The sequence below is a fragment of the Drosophila innubila genome, chromosome X, assembly GCF_004354385.1.
Source record: "Drosophila innubila isolate TH190305 chromosome X, UK_Dinn_1.0, whole genome shotgun sequence".
NCBI classification, from domain to species: Eukaryota; Metazoa; Arthropoda; class Insecta; order Diptera; family Drosophilidae; genus Drosophila; species Drosophila innubila.
Genome location: NC_047626.1, coordinates 28,687,592 through 28,700,023, shown reverse-complemented (window position 1 = coordinate 28,700,023; position 12,432 = coordinate 28,687,592). Strand labels below are relative to the sequence as shown.

The 12,432-nt window shown below is 34.9% G+C and overlaps 1 protein-coding gene across 1 annotated transcript in view; it reads left to right on the top strand.

The window, feature by feature from the left end:
* Nucleotides 1-9,995, top strand: part of LOC117793900 — a 59,379-nt gene extending 49,384 nt beyond the window's left edge. Inside the window, exons 7-8 of the mRNA XM_034634341.1 lie at nt 3,341-3,726; nt 9,321-9,995. Of these exons, the coding sequence (XP_034490232.1) occupies nt 3,341-3,726; nt 9,321-9,654 (720 nt within the window). The 3' untranslated portion in view covers nt 9,655-9,995. The remainder of the gene's footprint in view (nt 1-3,340; nt 3,727-9,320) is intronic.
* Nucleotides 9,996-12,432: the final 2,437 nt, after the last annotated feature.

Below are 12,432 nucleotides of genomic sequence, written 5' to 3'. Positions count from 1 at the left end.
TTCGATTTTTATGGCTTCCTTATAGAGCAAATTTGTAAAAAAATTTTTTGTATTTTTTGAGATATCTTAACCAATTTCACACAATATTTTGTTGTTTACTTGCTGTTATTTTACACATTTTGAGAATATTTGGTTCAAATCGGTCTACTATAGCATATAGCTGCCATAGGAGAGATCGGTTCACAATCAGCTTTTAGTATGAAAACTTTTGCTGTTTCTTAATTGATATATCATCCAATCTCGCAAGTTGGGTATCTAGTAATATGTTTTATATCTCTACCGAATTTTGTTCAAATCGGTTGACTTTTCAATACAGCTGCCAGAGGAACGATCAGTCGAAAATCCAACTTTAGTATGAAAAACTTTTTTATTTCTTAAGATATTTCAACCAAACTCACAAACTGTGTATTCTATATTGACGTTTACATCTTTAACGATTTAGATACAAATCGGCTCACTATATCATATAGCTGCCATAGGACCGATCGGTCTAAAATCAAGTTTAAGTATAAAAAACCTTTTTTGTTTTTGGAGATATCTTAACTAATGTGATAGAATATGCATATAAGTTGGTTTTATGCATACGGAAGTTGGTTTAAATCGGTCAACTATATCATATAGCTACCATAGGACCGATCGGTAAAAAAATAAATTTTTCTATAAAAAACTGTTTTGCTTTTGGAGATATCTCAATCAAACTCATAAATTGGGTATCTTTAATTGCCCATTACATCCTAGCCAAATTTGGTGGAAATCGGACCACTATATCATATAGCTGCCATTGGAACGATCGATACGAACGGTCGATAACCAATATTTAGTATAAAAAACAATTTTATTTTTTAATTAAACCTCGTATCATCTCATACAACCTGTCCAAATTTGGTTGGAATCGGACCACTATAGCATTAAGCTGCCACGGGACTAATCAATCGAAAGTCAACATTTGCGTGAAACTTTTTTTTTTGTTTATATCCTAATAACTTAGCCGTCTCTCCATAGATTTTATTGAATCATATATCAAACGACGCGTAATTAATGCACCATTTCAACCAAATCTATCAGTTTAGTTAACATAACTCAAAAAACAAAAAGTTTTTCATACCAAAGGCTGATTCTGAATCGATCCCTCCTATGGCAGCTATATGATATAGTAATCCGAAATCAACCAAATATGGTCACAATGTGAAAGACAGCAACAAATTGATATTCTGTGAGATTGGTAAAGGTATCTCAAAATACACAAAAAAATTTCATACCAAAGGTCATGCTGCTCCACAAGGAAGTCATAAAAAACGTCGATACAGATATAAAAAATGTATATCGCCGTTTCGCCATAGATTTTTATGAATCATATCTTAAACAACGCGTAATTAATACACCTATGTAAATAAAATAAACACGAAAATTGAATGAATATTTTTCGAGTTTTCCTCGAATTTAAAAATAAAAAGAGCTACAAAAAAAAAAGGTAAGCAAGAAACATCATTTTCTTAATTCAAAAATTGATAGCTCTAAACTTTACCTCTAAGCTTCAACCTAACCGCTTTTTAAAATAAAAGGTTTGGTTCGAAAAAAAAACAATAATTACAAAAATTTTATGGTTTTCGAATACTACGCAATTATTTGAGAGTTCGGATTAAAATAAGTCATATATAACTCTTCAAATAAATTTGAATTTATTAGCCGATTCGCTAACCAAACCGATTTCTTGCACTATGGTTCGAACCGTCGAACCGAACCTTTAACAAAATTTTGGATGCTTGCAGCCTTGCTTAGAACTATAGTTTATTGATGAAAACATCTTAGAATTTACCGTAGATTACGAATTTGGGTTACCATTTTTGTGAAAAAATCGATGCACCCTAATGTAAGAGCTGATTCTTCGTATATATAGATGAGATATTTTATTTTCCATAAACTTAAACAAGGTTTCCATCACATATTACGTATGCTGGGTATAAAAGTAAATATCCTAGGCCCAAATTGCATTATTGTATTGTATTTCCTTTTTGGATACTTCATCTGTTGTAAACAGTGAACAAAGCGTTAGTAAACATAGTAATATCCAAATCAATTTATCTAGCACCAATTTATTATCCACCAAAGAAAAAAAAATTGGTGGAATGCATTAATATGAAACTTGTTTATATAATTTTGGTAGCATAGGAGAAACTGTAGGATTGAAAGTAATTCAATAATGGTTCCATTTGACTTTGGAAACTTTCGCCAATAAGCAAACAATTGGTGGAAAACAATGAAATTCAAACATTTCGAAGAACTTTGGGTTAAGTAATTTCATTAATGAATTTTTTAAATAAATTTAGGTCAGCTCTTAACTCTACGTAGAAAATTATTTCAAAAATGCTTTAAAGCTTTTTCCCTTAGATATTTTTTCAGTATCCTGTTATTTAGAAAACTAGATAGCTGATAAGAAAATTCTTGTCCTAACTCATGAGTGAAATATGTTTTGTTAAACCCTTTGTCCAATTCAGTTTACATACCTATTTCTACTTTTTTACACACTTTTTAGTATTGGAAATCAAAAATGGTATTAATGAAAATAAAATACCCAACATGGAAAATTGAAGTGCACTTTTCTTAAATCCTATACTGAAAATTTCAGCACTTTCAGTGCACACACACACACATACATTCACATGCATTTACAGGCTGTCAACTTGACATGACAAGACATCAATGTCATAACACATTCGATTACAATACAACGATTCAAGTACAGTGTCAAACGAGAGCACAACCTCCTCCCCACATTTTCCACCGTACTCTTAAATCAAACTACCCCAACCAATCATAATTTTCATCATCATCATCATCATGAGTATCGTCAATATTATCATCAACTCGTTAGGGTTGGTACTGGTATTTAAAATCATATCAATATCAGATCATTTTACATACATAATGGGCTAAAATGTCTCTGACAACCAACTGACTGACAAAGGCCACGCAATTGGCGTGGCACGTGTGTGTAAAAGCGTGTTAAATAACATGTAATATGTGTGTGTGTGTGTGTGTGTGTGGGGGTGTGTTTGTGTGTTCGTGTCTGTGTGTGTATCTGTTGCATTACAATGAACTTGGCTATAAAGTGATGATGAATGGATAATGAGCCTTGTTGCTTTGTTGGATTTAGTTTCCTGTTAACGCCCACAAATGCTACCAATAATCCAGATAAAGCCAAAAAGGCGTATTAACATATTATATCAAAAGCGAACAATGTAGCTTCAAAATTATTGTATATTGTAGTCAAGATAAAGATTATACTATATTCTGAGATTACATGATATCACATTTCCAATTTTTTTGTTATTTTCCTTAGGTTCTGGAAGACTTTCGCTACATCTATGATAGTTCCATAACTGTGCCGCCGGTACCAGTCCCTGTCTGGCCTTATACACTGGACTACAAGATTTCGCACGAATGCAAGAGCGGCACCTGCCCATCGCGAACATTCCCAGGTGTTTGGGAGGTTCCCCTGAATACGCATTATGTGGAGGGCTTTGAGGGCGGTCACTGTCCCTATATGGATCAATGTGTTCTCCACAATTTGGATGAGGACGAGGTCTTTGAATGGCTGCAGGAGGATTTCTCACGTTACTACGAACAGAACAAGGCGCCCTACATGATGCCCTTCCATACCAACTGGTTCCAGACCAAGCCCCTCGAGAATGGTCTACACAAGTTCCTGGATTGGGCTCTGGAATTGTAAGTAAAGCCTATTCTGAATTTCTCTGAAATGTATGTAGCATACAGTTAAACAATTTTAGTTTTCACATCCAACTTAATTTCTCTGAAATGCTTATACCCTACACTCTGAAAGAAATCAAAATTTCAAAAACAGTGGATATTAAAAAAAAAAATTTCTCAAAAGATTTCTTAGTTCGGAATTCACAAAACTGAGTACAAAGATCTTTTTTAAGTTCGATTATGGCACTTCCAGATATAATTAAGCAAGATTTTTAAGTACGTTTTGGGTTAATTGAAGTCTGTAAAAAATTGAAACATAATAGTTTAAGTACAAAAAAATCTTAAACTAATCCCGGAACTTACTTGTTTCATAAAACAATAATCAAGTGTATATACTAATATTAAGCAAAATATCAAATTATTTAAGTACACAAAAATCTTGAACTATTTCCAAAATGTACTTGATTCTAGTACAAAACATTGTCATATTTAATTAATTTAAATCTTAAAACATACACTAGTATGTGTACTAAAACTAAGCAAGATACCAAAGTTAAATACCTTTTAATAATGGTGTATTTTGTTGTTTAGCGACCTTTTGGAATGTATGCTGATTTTACCAGCGATTCAAGCCTAACGTCATATTTGCGTAGCTAGGACTAGTTGGGAATTCTAAGGTGCGACAATCAAAAAAGAAATATCCCAAAATTACTTGTTTTTAGTACGAAACGTTCTCATTTTTAACTTTCTTCAAAAAAAACTATTTTAAGTACAAAAAAATCGTAAACGAGTTTAGTACAAATAACTCAGTTGTTTCTGGAAGTATCTTAACGAAACTCACGGATTATATATTTGCCATGGTCTTATATATTCTGACTAAGTTTGGTTAAAATCGGAATACTTTTTCGAACAACTGCCATAGAAATGGATAGTCAGAATTTAAGATCAATTCATACTTAATTCAAGATTTTTAGTACACAGCAATCTTAAAATTTTAAGAACGAAACGGTATAAACTCAAGAACAGTCGTACCTAATTTTAGGATGGCAAATTTTTATGAGTGTACAAGTTTCTGTTCAGAAAATTTCTATCCTGACCATTTCAGCTTCCATTTTACTATTTTCAAAGTCAGAATCAAACAAATATAGTTCTTAACAGATTCTTTAGAAACCGAATAGTTTTAATATCAAAATGTTGATCCAACAGAAAGCTTACTAGACTCAACAAAATTTCGCTAAAATGTCTAGTTCGGATAGTTTCAATCTTAAATGCCACATATTAGCCCAAGAAATAAGCTATGTTTATCTCAATGTGAAAGTGTAATCGGAAACAAGGCCTGAATAAAGTTTGCCGAAAGTTTTAAGGCAAGAATCAAACAGATTTAGTTGCTAACAGATTCACAAGGATTGGCAAACTTTGTAACTAGTTTGTGTTTTTGTCCATTTTGCTGGTTATAGCTTTAAGGTCAACAAGATTTAAGGTTAACAATTATGTTGACCTTCTATTTGTAGACTGTATCGAGACCCAATTTCATGTGTGCGTATGTATGTATGTGTGTTTTTGAAGCTGGGCAAGAGGCTCTTAATTTTTCATAAATGTGTTTCTATGCTCTGGCTTTTTTGTTGTTGCTGTTTTCTTAATTGAAAGCCAACTTTGGTAGCAGGCATAACCACACACACACGCACTCTTCAATTGTCTCCCTCTCACTCACACACACACACACACACACACGCGCACACACACACCCACACACATGGACAGCTGGCGTTTCCTGCAGTGCGCTTCCGATTGCCGCTGGCAAGTTTTATATTCAATTAAAAGAAAGCAAAAAAAAAAAGAGAAAAAACGGAAAAACAAGAGAGCGAGAGAGCGAGAGAGCGAGGAGAGAGAATGAAAAAAACGCAAAAGTAGCAACGGCTTTGGCATCAACAACAAAATTGGCAATTGCTATATAAATTGCTTGAACAAGCGGCATATGTTGCGACTGCTATCGACCATGATGCCCCCAATGGAGGCAGGCCACTGATGGCTCGACACGGCCACTGGTCGCGTGTCTGGAACAGGTTGATGCCGCCGCGCCGTTGCCTTGCCAGTCACTCAACCATATGCACAACTCTCGACGGTATTCCGAATCTCAGCCAATGCCCCAACAATGGCGACGCTGTGGTCAGCATTTAACAAAAAAACAAAAAAAAAAAAAAAACAAAAGAACAAGCAAGGAACTCTTCGCTCAATAGCGAGGGCGCAAGGGCGAGATGGGGGACAAAATCGCACGTTTTAATGAGAAAAGTTTAATTTTGTTAAACTTTCATTTTGAAAAATATCTGCGCAGGCACAGCGACAGCAGCATCAGGTTGAGATGAAGCTCGGACAGCCACAGTCAGGAGATGGCAAAAGAAAATGAGTAGAGGGAGTTTAAATATAGGACCATGGCTAACTAAAAGCCATGTTAAAACGCACAAAAACAACATGAGCGAGAGAGGGAGAGAATAACGAGTGGTTTGGGGCTGGAATCAATGTGCCACCAGCGTGTGCACCATGGCGGGGCAACAAAACTTCCGTAATGAAGTTATGCTGATAGCATCGCACTTTGTCAGCAACGCCCATTACATTCATCTGGGTATCTGGAACCGGAATGGTATTGGGTGCCATCTACTCATATAGCAAATGATGTGGCCATGCGGCAAGCAGTAAGCAGCATACAGCATGCAACATGCGGCATGTAAACGATGCCCATCACAAAACCCGTGCAATAGCATTATTCTCTAATTTTATATCTGCATTATTTTGTATCAAATTTTTAATGAAATCAAAATACGTTCTCATCATTTACCAATTTTTATTGAGCTACGCAAATGCAGTGCATGCCCCACGGAGTGCCAGGCATTCCACTCACCATGTGGCACAAACAAACAATCCGCCAACCATATTGAGTGGCAGTTTAATGTTTTCCATTAAGAAATTCTTTGGAAGAGCGTGAGAGAAGTTTATTGGAAACTATTCTTTGGAGCTACACAAAGCTTGACTCTAGAGAGCCAGTACAGTTTAAATTTCAGACAGAAATAGATAAATTAAGAGAAGAAGGAAGAAGACTGCTTCAAATTTTTAAGCCAAACACTGAAACATTTTTTCTCTTCACAGACAAAATTCAGTTTAATAAAAAATTTAATGGAAGTTAGATAGAAGTGAGCCTGTAACTCAAAATCTCAGAATCTAACGATTGAAAAGCTAGGTAAAAAATCTTACAATCAAGACCTTTTTTTTAATTTTGAGAATCTATATTCTCGATCAATTTTTTAAATTAACAATTTAAAAAAAAATATTTTAAGATATTTTAAAATATATTATATTAAATAATGCTTCGAGAATAAGCATATTTTAATCAGAATATAGTTCGGCTTTACGCTCTACACTGTGAATTTTCATTTAAAGATTGCAAAACTTCAGACTGTCAGACTGACAGTCAGTAGTAGATCGGTTTTAATTTATTGCAATGGAACTTTTTAAATTTGGAATATGATACAGAAATAAGTTATAAAGCTGGTATACAGAACAAAAAATTTAAGCCCGAGATAACTCAAAGAATATTAGGGCTAGTTCAGGCCCCGGAGTACTTCTAAAAACCAGTAAATGAAATAATTGTGAAACTCGCTGAGTTTGAAAACACATTTCAAGTGAATTAAAATTGCAACTATAATAATTTTATAAACTAATGATGGACTAGTCGTTAAATTCGAACTCTGGACTCGTCACACTAGGTAACTCTTCGTCTTTCGCTCTCTCTTTCTCTTTCTTTCCCTTTCTACCTGTCTGTCCTTTCTCAACTCACTCAATATCTCATCTGCATGTTTTTGAACTAAGATAGAAGTTTGTCGTATGCAGTTGCCAACCATTATGATCATCACACTCGGACCCCATATATGTGTGAGGTGTGAGACATACACGTACATACGTATGAATGTGTGTGTGTGGGGGTGTGTGTGGGGGTGTGTGTGAGGTGTGTGTGAGGTGTGGCAAGTGCCAAAAGCGTTGAAAGGGTTTGTTGCGATGGCAGGGGCTGAGCTAAAGCTAAACTGAATAGCAGCAGCTGCAAAACTATTTCTCGCACAATTGTACGAAGTTTTTAATTAGTGTGAATGACTTTCAACATTGAGCTGGTGTCGGCGCTTCGAGTTGGAGGAGATGACGCACTGAGCTCAAACTGGCATTGGAATAGAAGCAAAAGCAGGAGCAGAAACATGAGCTGTAGCTGGATGCAGGCAACGGAAACGGGAGCTATATCTAGTGTGGGACGTTTCTACAGTTAGCATGAGATGCTTGAAAATGCGTGATAGGATGATGAAATGCTTGGTGGACTACACTCAACAATGGAGAGGAAGAGAGCAACAGCACGAAAGAGAGAAAGAGAAAGAGAGTGAAGGAATGCCATAAAGTTTTCTTTTGCATTTACTTGCTTTCGTTAGAGTTGATCCTTTTTTAGTTACCTTTATTTTGTCAGACATATGTGAGCGTACGATCCTAAGTTGAACCAATTAATAATTTTTATTTTTTTTTTTACATTTGCTATTTAAACAGGCTCTTCTGTTTACAGAAATGTTTTTAGTTTCCTCAGGACTTTAATCGAAAATGAAAGTCAAAATGTGGACAATATCATTTACACCCTTTTTTTTTCATTTTTTGACAAACATTGGATTATTTCTGTCATATAGTACATAAACTATATTATTACCATTAAAATGGTTTTTACAGAAAAATTACACAAATTAATTCTCGAGAATTCATAAATATCTAATGTATACAACCGATTAACGAATATCCAGAGAATCAAGTCAAAATAAAAATCGGTTCTTTTTCGATTCAGATATCAGCAGCGGTGCGTACCGATACAACAATTCAATTCAAATAAAAATATAATATGTTAAGGCGTTGTTTTATACTAATTAAGACTAGTTAATTGAAATTTGAAACTAGAGATTTAAAATCTTGAATTTTCAAAGAATCCAAAGGGCAATGCATACATTTTGAATGCAGAATAAATTTAGAAGCCAAACCATGATCAAAATGACACTTTGTTAGAAATTTGGTCAAGTTTTCACAAAGTTATGCAAATTTAAAAATGGTTTAATCCTTGAACTTTCCAAGTCCAAATTTTTGTTGTTGTTTCATACTTATAACGATAAAAGAAGTTGATTAAATCTGAAAACTTAAGATTTAAAATTCAAAATTTTAAAGTCCAAAATTTTGTTGTTTTTTTTATACATCTGTACATACAACAAATTATTTTGGTATACTTTACCGGAACTGTACAAACGCTTCGGTTTTTGAAAAAGAATTTATTTTGAACACAGTGTTGGTTCTAGTACTAAAAATTTAACAGTTAATTTCAATTAACGGTTCCTGGAATCATCGTTAATATAATTGAATCAATCAAATAAAAAATATAATTAGGAAAATTCACATTTTAACTAACATTACTGTATTTCTGTAGCAAATGACTCTAAAATGGCTTTATGCAATGATAAAAAAGATTATAAAGATTAAAAATCCACTTAATTTCGATCTAAAATTGCAAACTTTAATATACCAATATTTCTTTCGTTTCTCATTAACAGACCCGACGTCTACATTCTAACCGTCACCCAGATGTTGCAGTACATGACCGATCCTAAGGAGCTGCGTGATGTTAACCAGATCGATTCGTGGAAATGTGACAAGAATATCGCTGTTGCATCGAAGCCCTGCAACATTTGGCAGACATGTGCTTTGCCCTTCAAGATACCCGAACAGAATGTGACCGACACTCGGTATATGGAGACGTGCCGCGAGTGCCCCAATGTATATCCATGGCTGGGCGATGCCGGCGGTACGGGCATTTCGGGACGCGACAGCTATATCTACTCCGGTCCCGATGCCAACCCGACCGAAGGAGCAGGAGAAGCCCAATAGAAATGTTAAACATCTCTCTCGCTTCCCCTCTGTATTTCTCCCCGAAGGAATGTTATCTACTGTCTCTTTTTCGCTGTAACCTTCACACTTTTCCACTTTGTTTGTGTTTCTCGTTTCCCGTTTTTGCTTTCTCTCACTTTTTTTTTTGCTCGACTCCCATTAATTTCCTGCACATGTACACGTCATGATGATGCAATAATGAGGTATTCTTTGTTTTTTTTTTTTTTTAATTTCTTTTATTTTTCCAAAAACTTTTGTAGTTTGTAAGTGAAATTGTGTCAAACTGTTCTTAGTTTTAATATATATATTCTTTATATGAATAAATCAACAAATTTTTTTAATCTTTTGGTTTATCATTATGGGATTTGGTAATGTGGGACAACTAAATAGTAATTATTTGTCTGTGCAGTTAAGCCCGGCTATACCTGTGTCCTTATAGTTGTACGAAGTGGATCCAAAAAAATTATGTAATGAATTTCTGACCCAACAAAAAGAAAATACAAATTTTCTGACCGTTGGAATTTATTTACGATGTTTAAGTTAAATGGAGCAAATGTTGAAGTTATACGAATAAATAGCAAAGATCAAATTTTTCATTAACTACCACCTAAGGATCAGAATATAAAGCGAACTACCAGATGAGCTCATCAATAATCATGTTCAACATTCGGTCTGAAAAAAAAAGCGATGATCTGATGGCATCAAACATTTTGTGGTACACAACTGGCGCCTTGGTAACTTAGTTAGTTGCGAGGGAGCAACAAAATTGCATACATTATTCAAGGCAGTTAACTGAGCCAACCAAAAAGCCAGCCATCCAGCCAAAAAGTGCAATCTGCAACTTTTGCCAGCGAAATCAACTATGACCATGTATTTAAAACCGAAATTAGACGCGACGGCACCGAAGGCAGCGCCCAAAGGTCGGCGAACAAAAAAAATCCGACAAAACTTTTACAATTTTAGCCAGGGGAAAAACACGTGCACAGCGTCAAAGGGAACATGCAATGAGGATGATGAGGGCGACAACGCAGTTGAGGTGCATAAACCACCGTGCCACATGCACTGCACCACACTGCACCAACCACCCACACACACACACACACACTCACACCCATACACATGAAGTCTTGTGTCTCCGTGAATAGCTTAAAGGACGACAAACAACATCCAACGCCATTATCGCGCTATGTATATGTGTTTGTGTGTATGCCAGAGAGAGATAGAAAGAGAGAGTGTTTGTTGTACCCTATAGGAGTTTTGACTAAGGGCTTCCTCTTTTATAACACAATGGAATACACCATATTAGAAAGATAACTAATGGATATTTTATGTTCATGTCGGAACTATTGAATTAAAGATATTTTGACGGAATGATTTAATAGATATACTCCTTTGTAAGTAAGTTCGAGTTAGCGGTTTGAACTTATATACAAATACAATATTAATAATTAACAATTAAAAGTGGGTTTCGTAAGCTTTTAAGACGTTTCCATTGCTAATTAGCTGGCTCGGGTTCTAAATATAGTTCAACAATCTCCTCCTTATAAATGTAAAATACGCATTACTTTACTCGTATTTAAGACACAAACAATTACAACTAGTTGGACGGAGCTACGTCGATTGCTCATAATACAAAAAGACTTGATTCTCACCCGATCGGTCCTATGACAGTTATATGATATAGTGGTCCGATTTGCACCAACTTCGGGTACGATGTACAAGACAAACTCAAATACATATTCTATAAGTTTGGTTATGATGTATCATAAAAAAAAAAGTTTTTTATACTAAAACTTGATTTTCGGCCGATCGGCCCTATGACAGCTATATGATATAGTGGTCCGATTGAAAAAAAAGGAAGCTTGATCTGCCTGCAATATTGAGGAATCTACATACCAAGATTAGTGTCACTAACTTTTAAATTGCTCTTATAATTTGGATTTGAAATTTTCTGTGTAGATTTTTAGGCGGTAAAGGGGGCGTGGCCCTGTGAAAAAAAAGTTTCGGGTTCCCTTTTTTCAATCTATTAAATTACTTACAAAATCTTAAAGTAATGGACTTCTGACCTTTATGACATTGAATTCTTTAAAGAACTCCTCGTAGCTAATTGTGCTGGCGTTCTCGTACTCTAGGGAGATAGTCATTTAATGATCTAGCCTGTCTTCGCTCATCGTAGTCCTTAATTTATTTTTTATAAGAGCTTATTTGCTAACGCCCTTTTACCAGAAGCCACAGGTGGAGGCAGAATGAGCTAAAGTCTTAAGGAGAAAAAAATGATTAATAAGGGCTGGTCCGAGGCCTGACCGAAATGATTAAAAAACTAAATTTTTAAATTATTTTTTCAAAAATCTAAGAAATTTTTAATTTACTTCTTTTTCTGTAAGAAAAAATATAGTGTTTCTGTCCGTAGACTCAGCCACTCCATTCGGTGGAATGAAAATCGGCATAAACAGCGTTGATGACATTACGCTCAAGAACTTAAGGCCCAAAATAGTTTTTTGCGTTATGTCCATTTTTATTTCGAATATAATGCTCAAATTAAGATTTTAGACCGAAATGAAAATATATGACAAAGTTTTGTGCCCTATAATAATCGGGGCCCCGCTAAATATCGCCACTTTTCCCGCTTATAAGAAATGTTAATGTTGATCCTGATCAAGAATATATATATATATAAATTCTGCCAAGCACATTATATCCTGATTCGACCATTTTCAATAGTCTCAGGGTATAATAATTAACGTTTAAGCAATCTTTGTGATCAGGCTTAGTTATCAT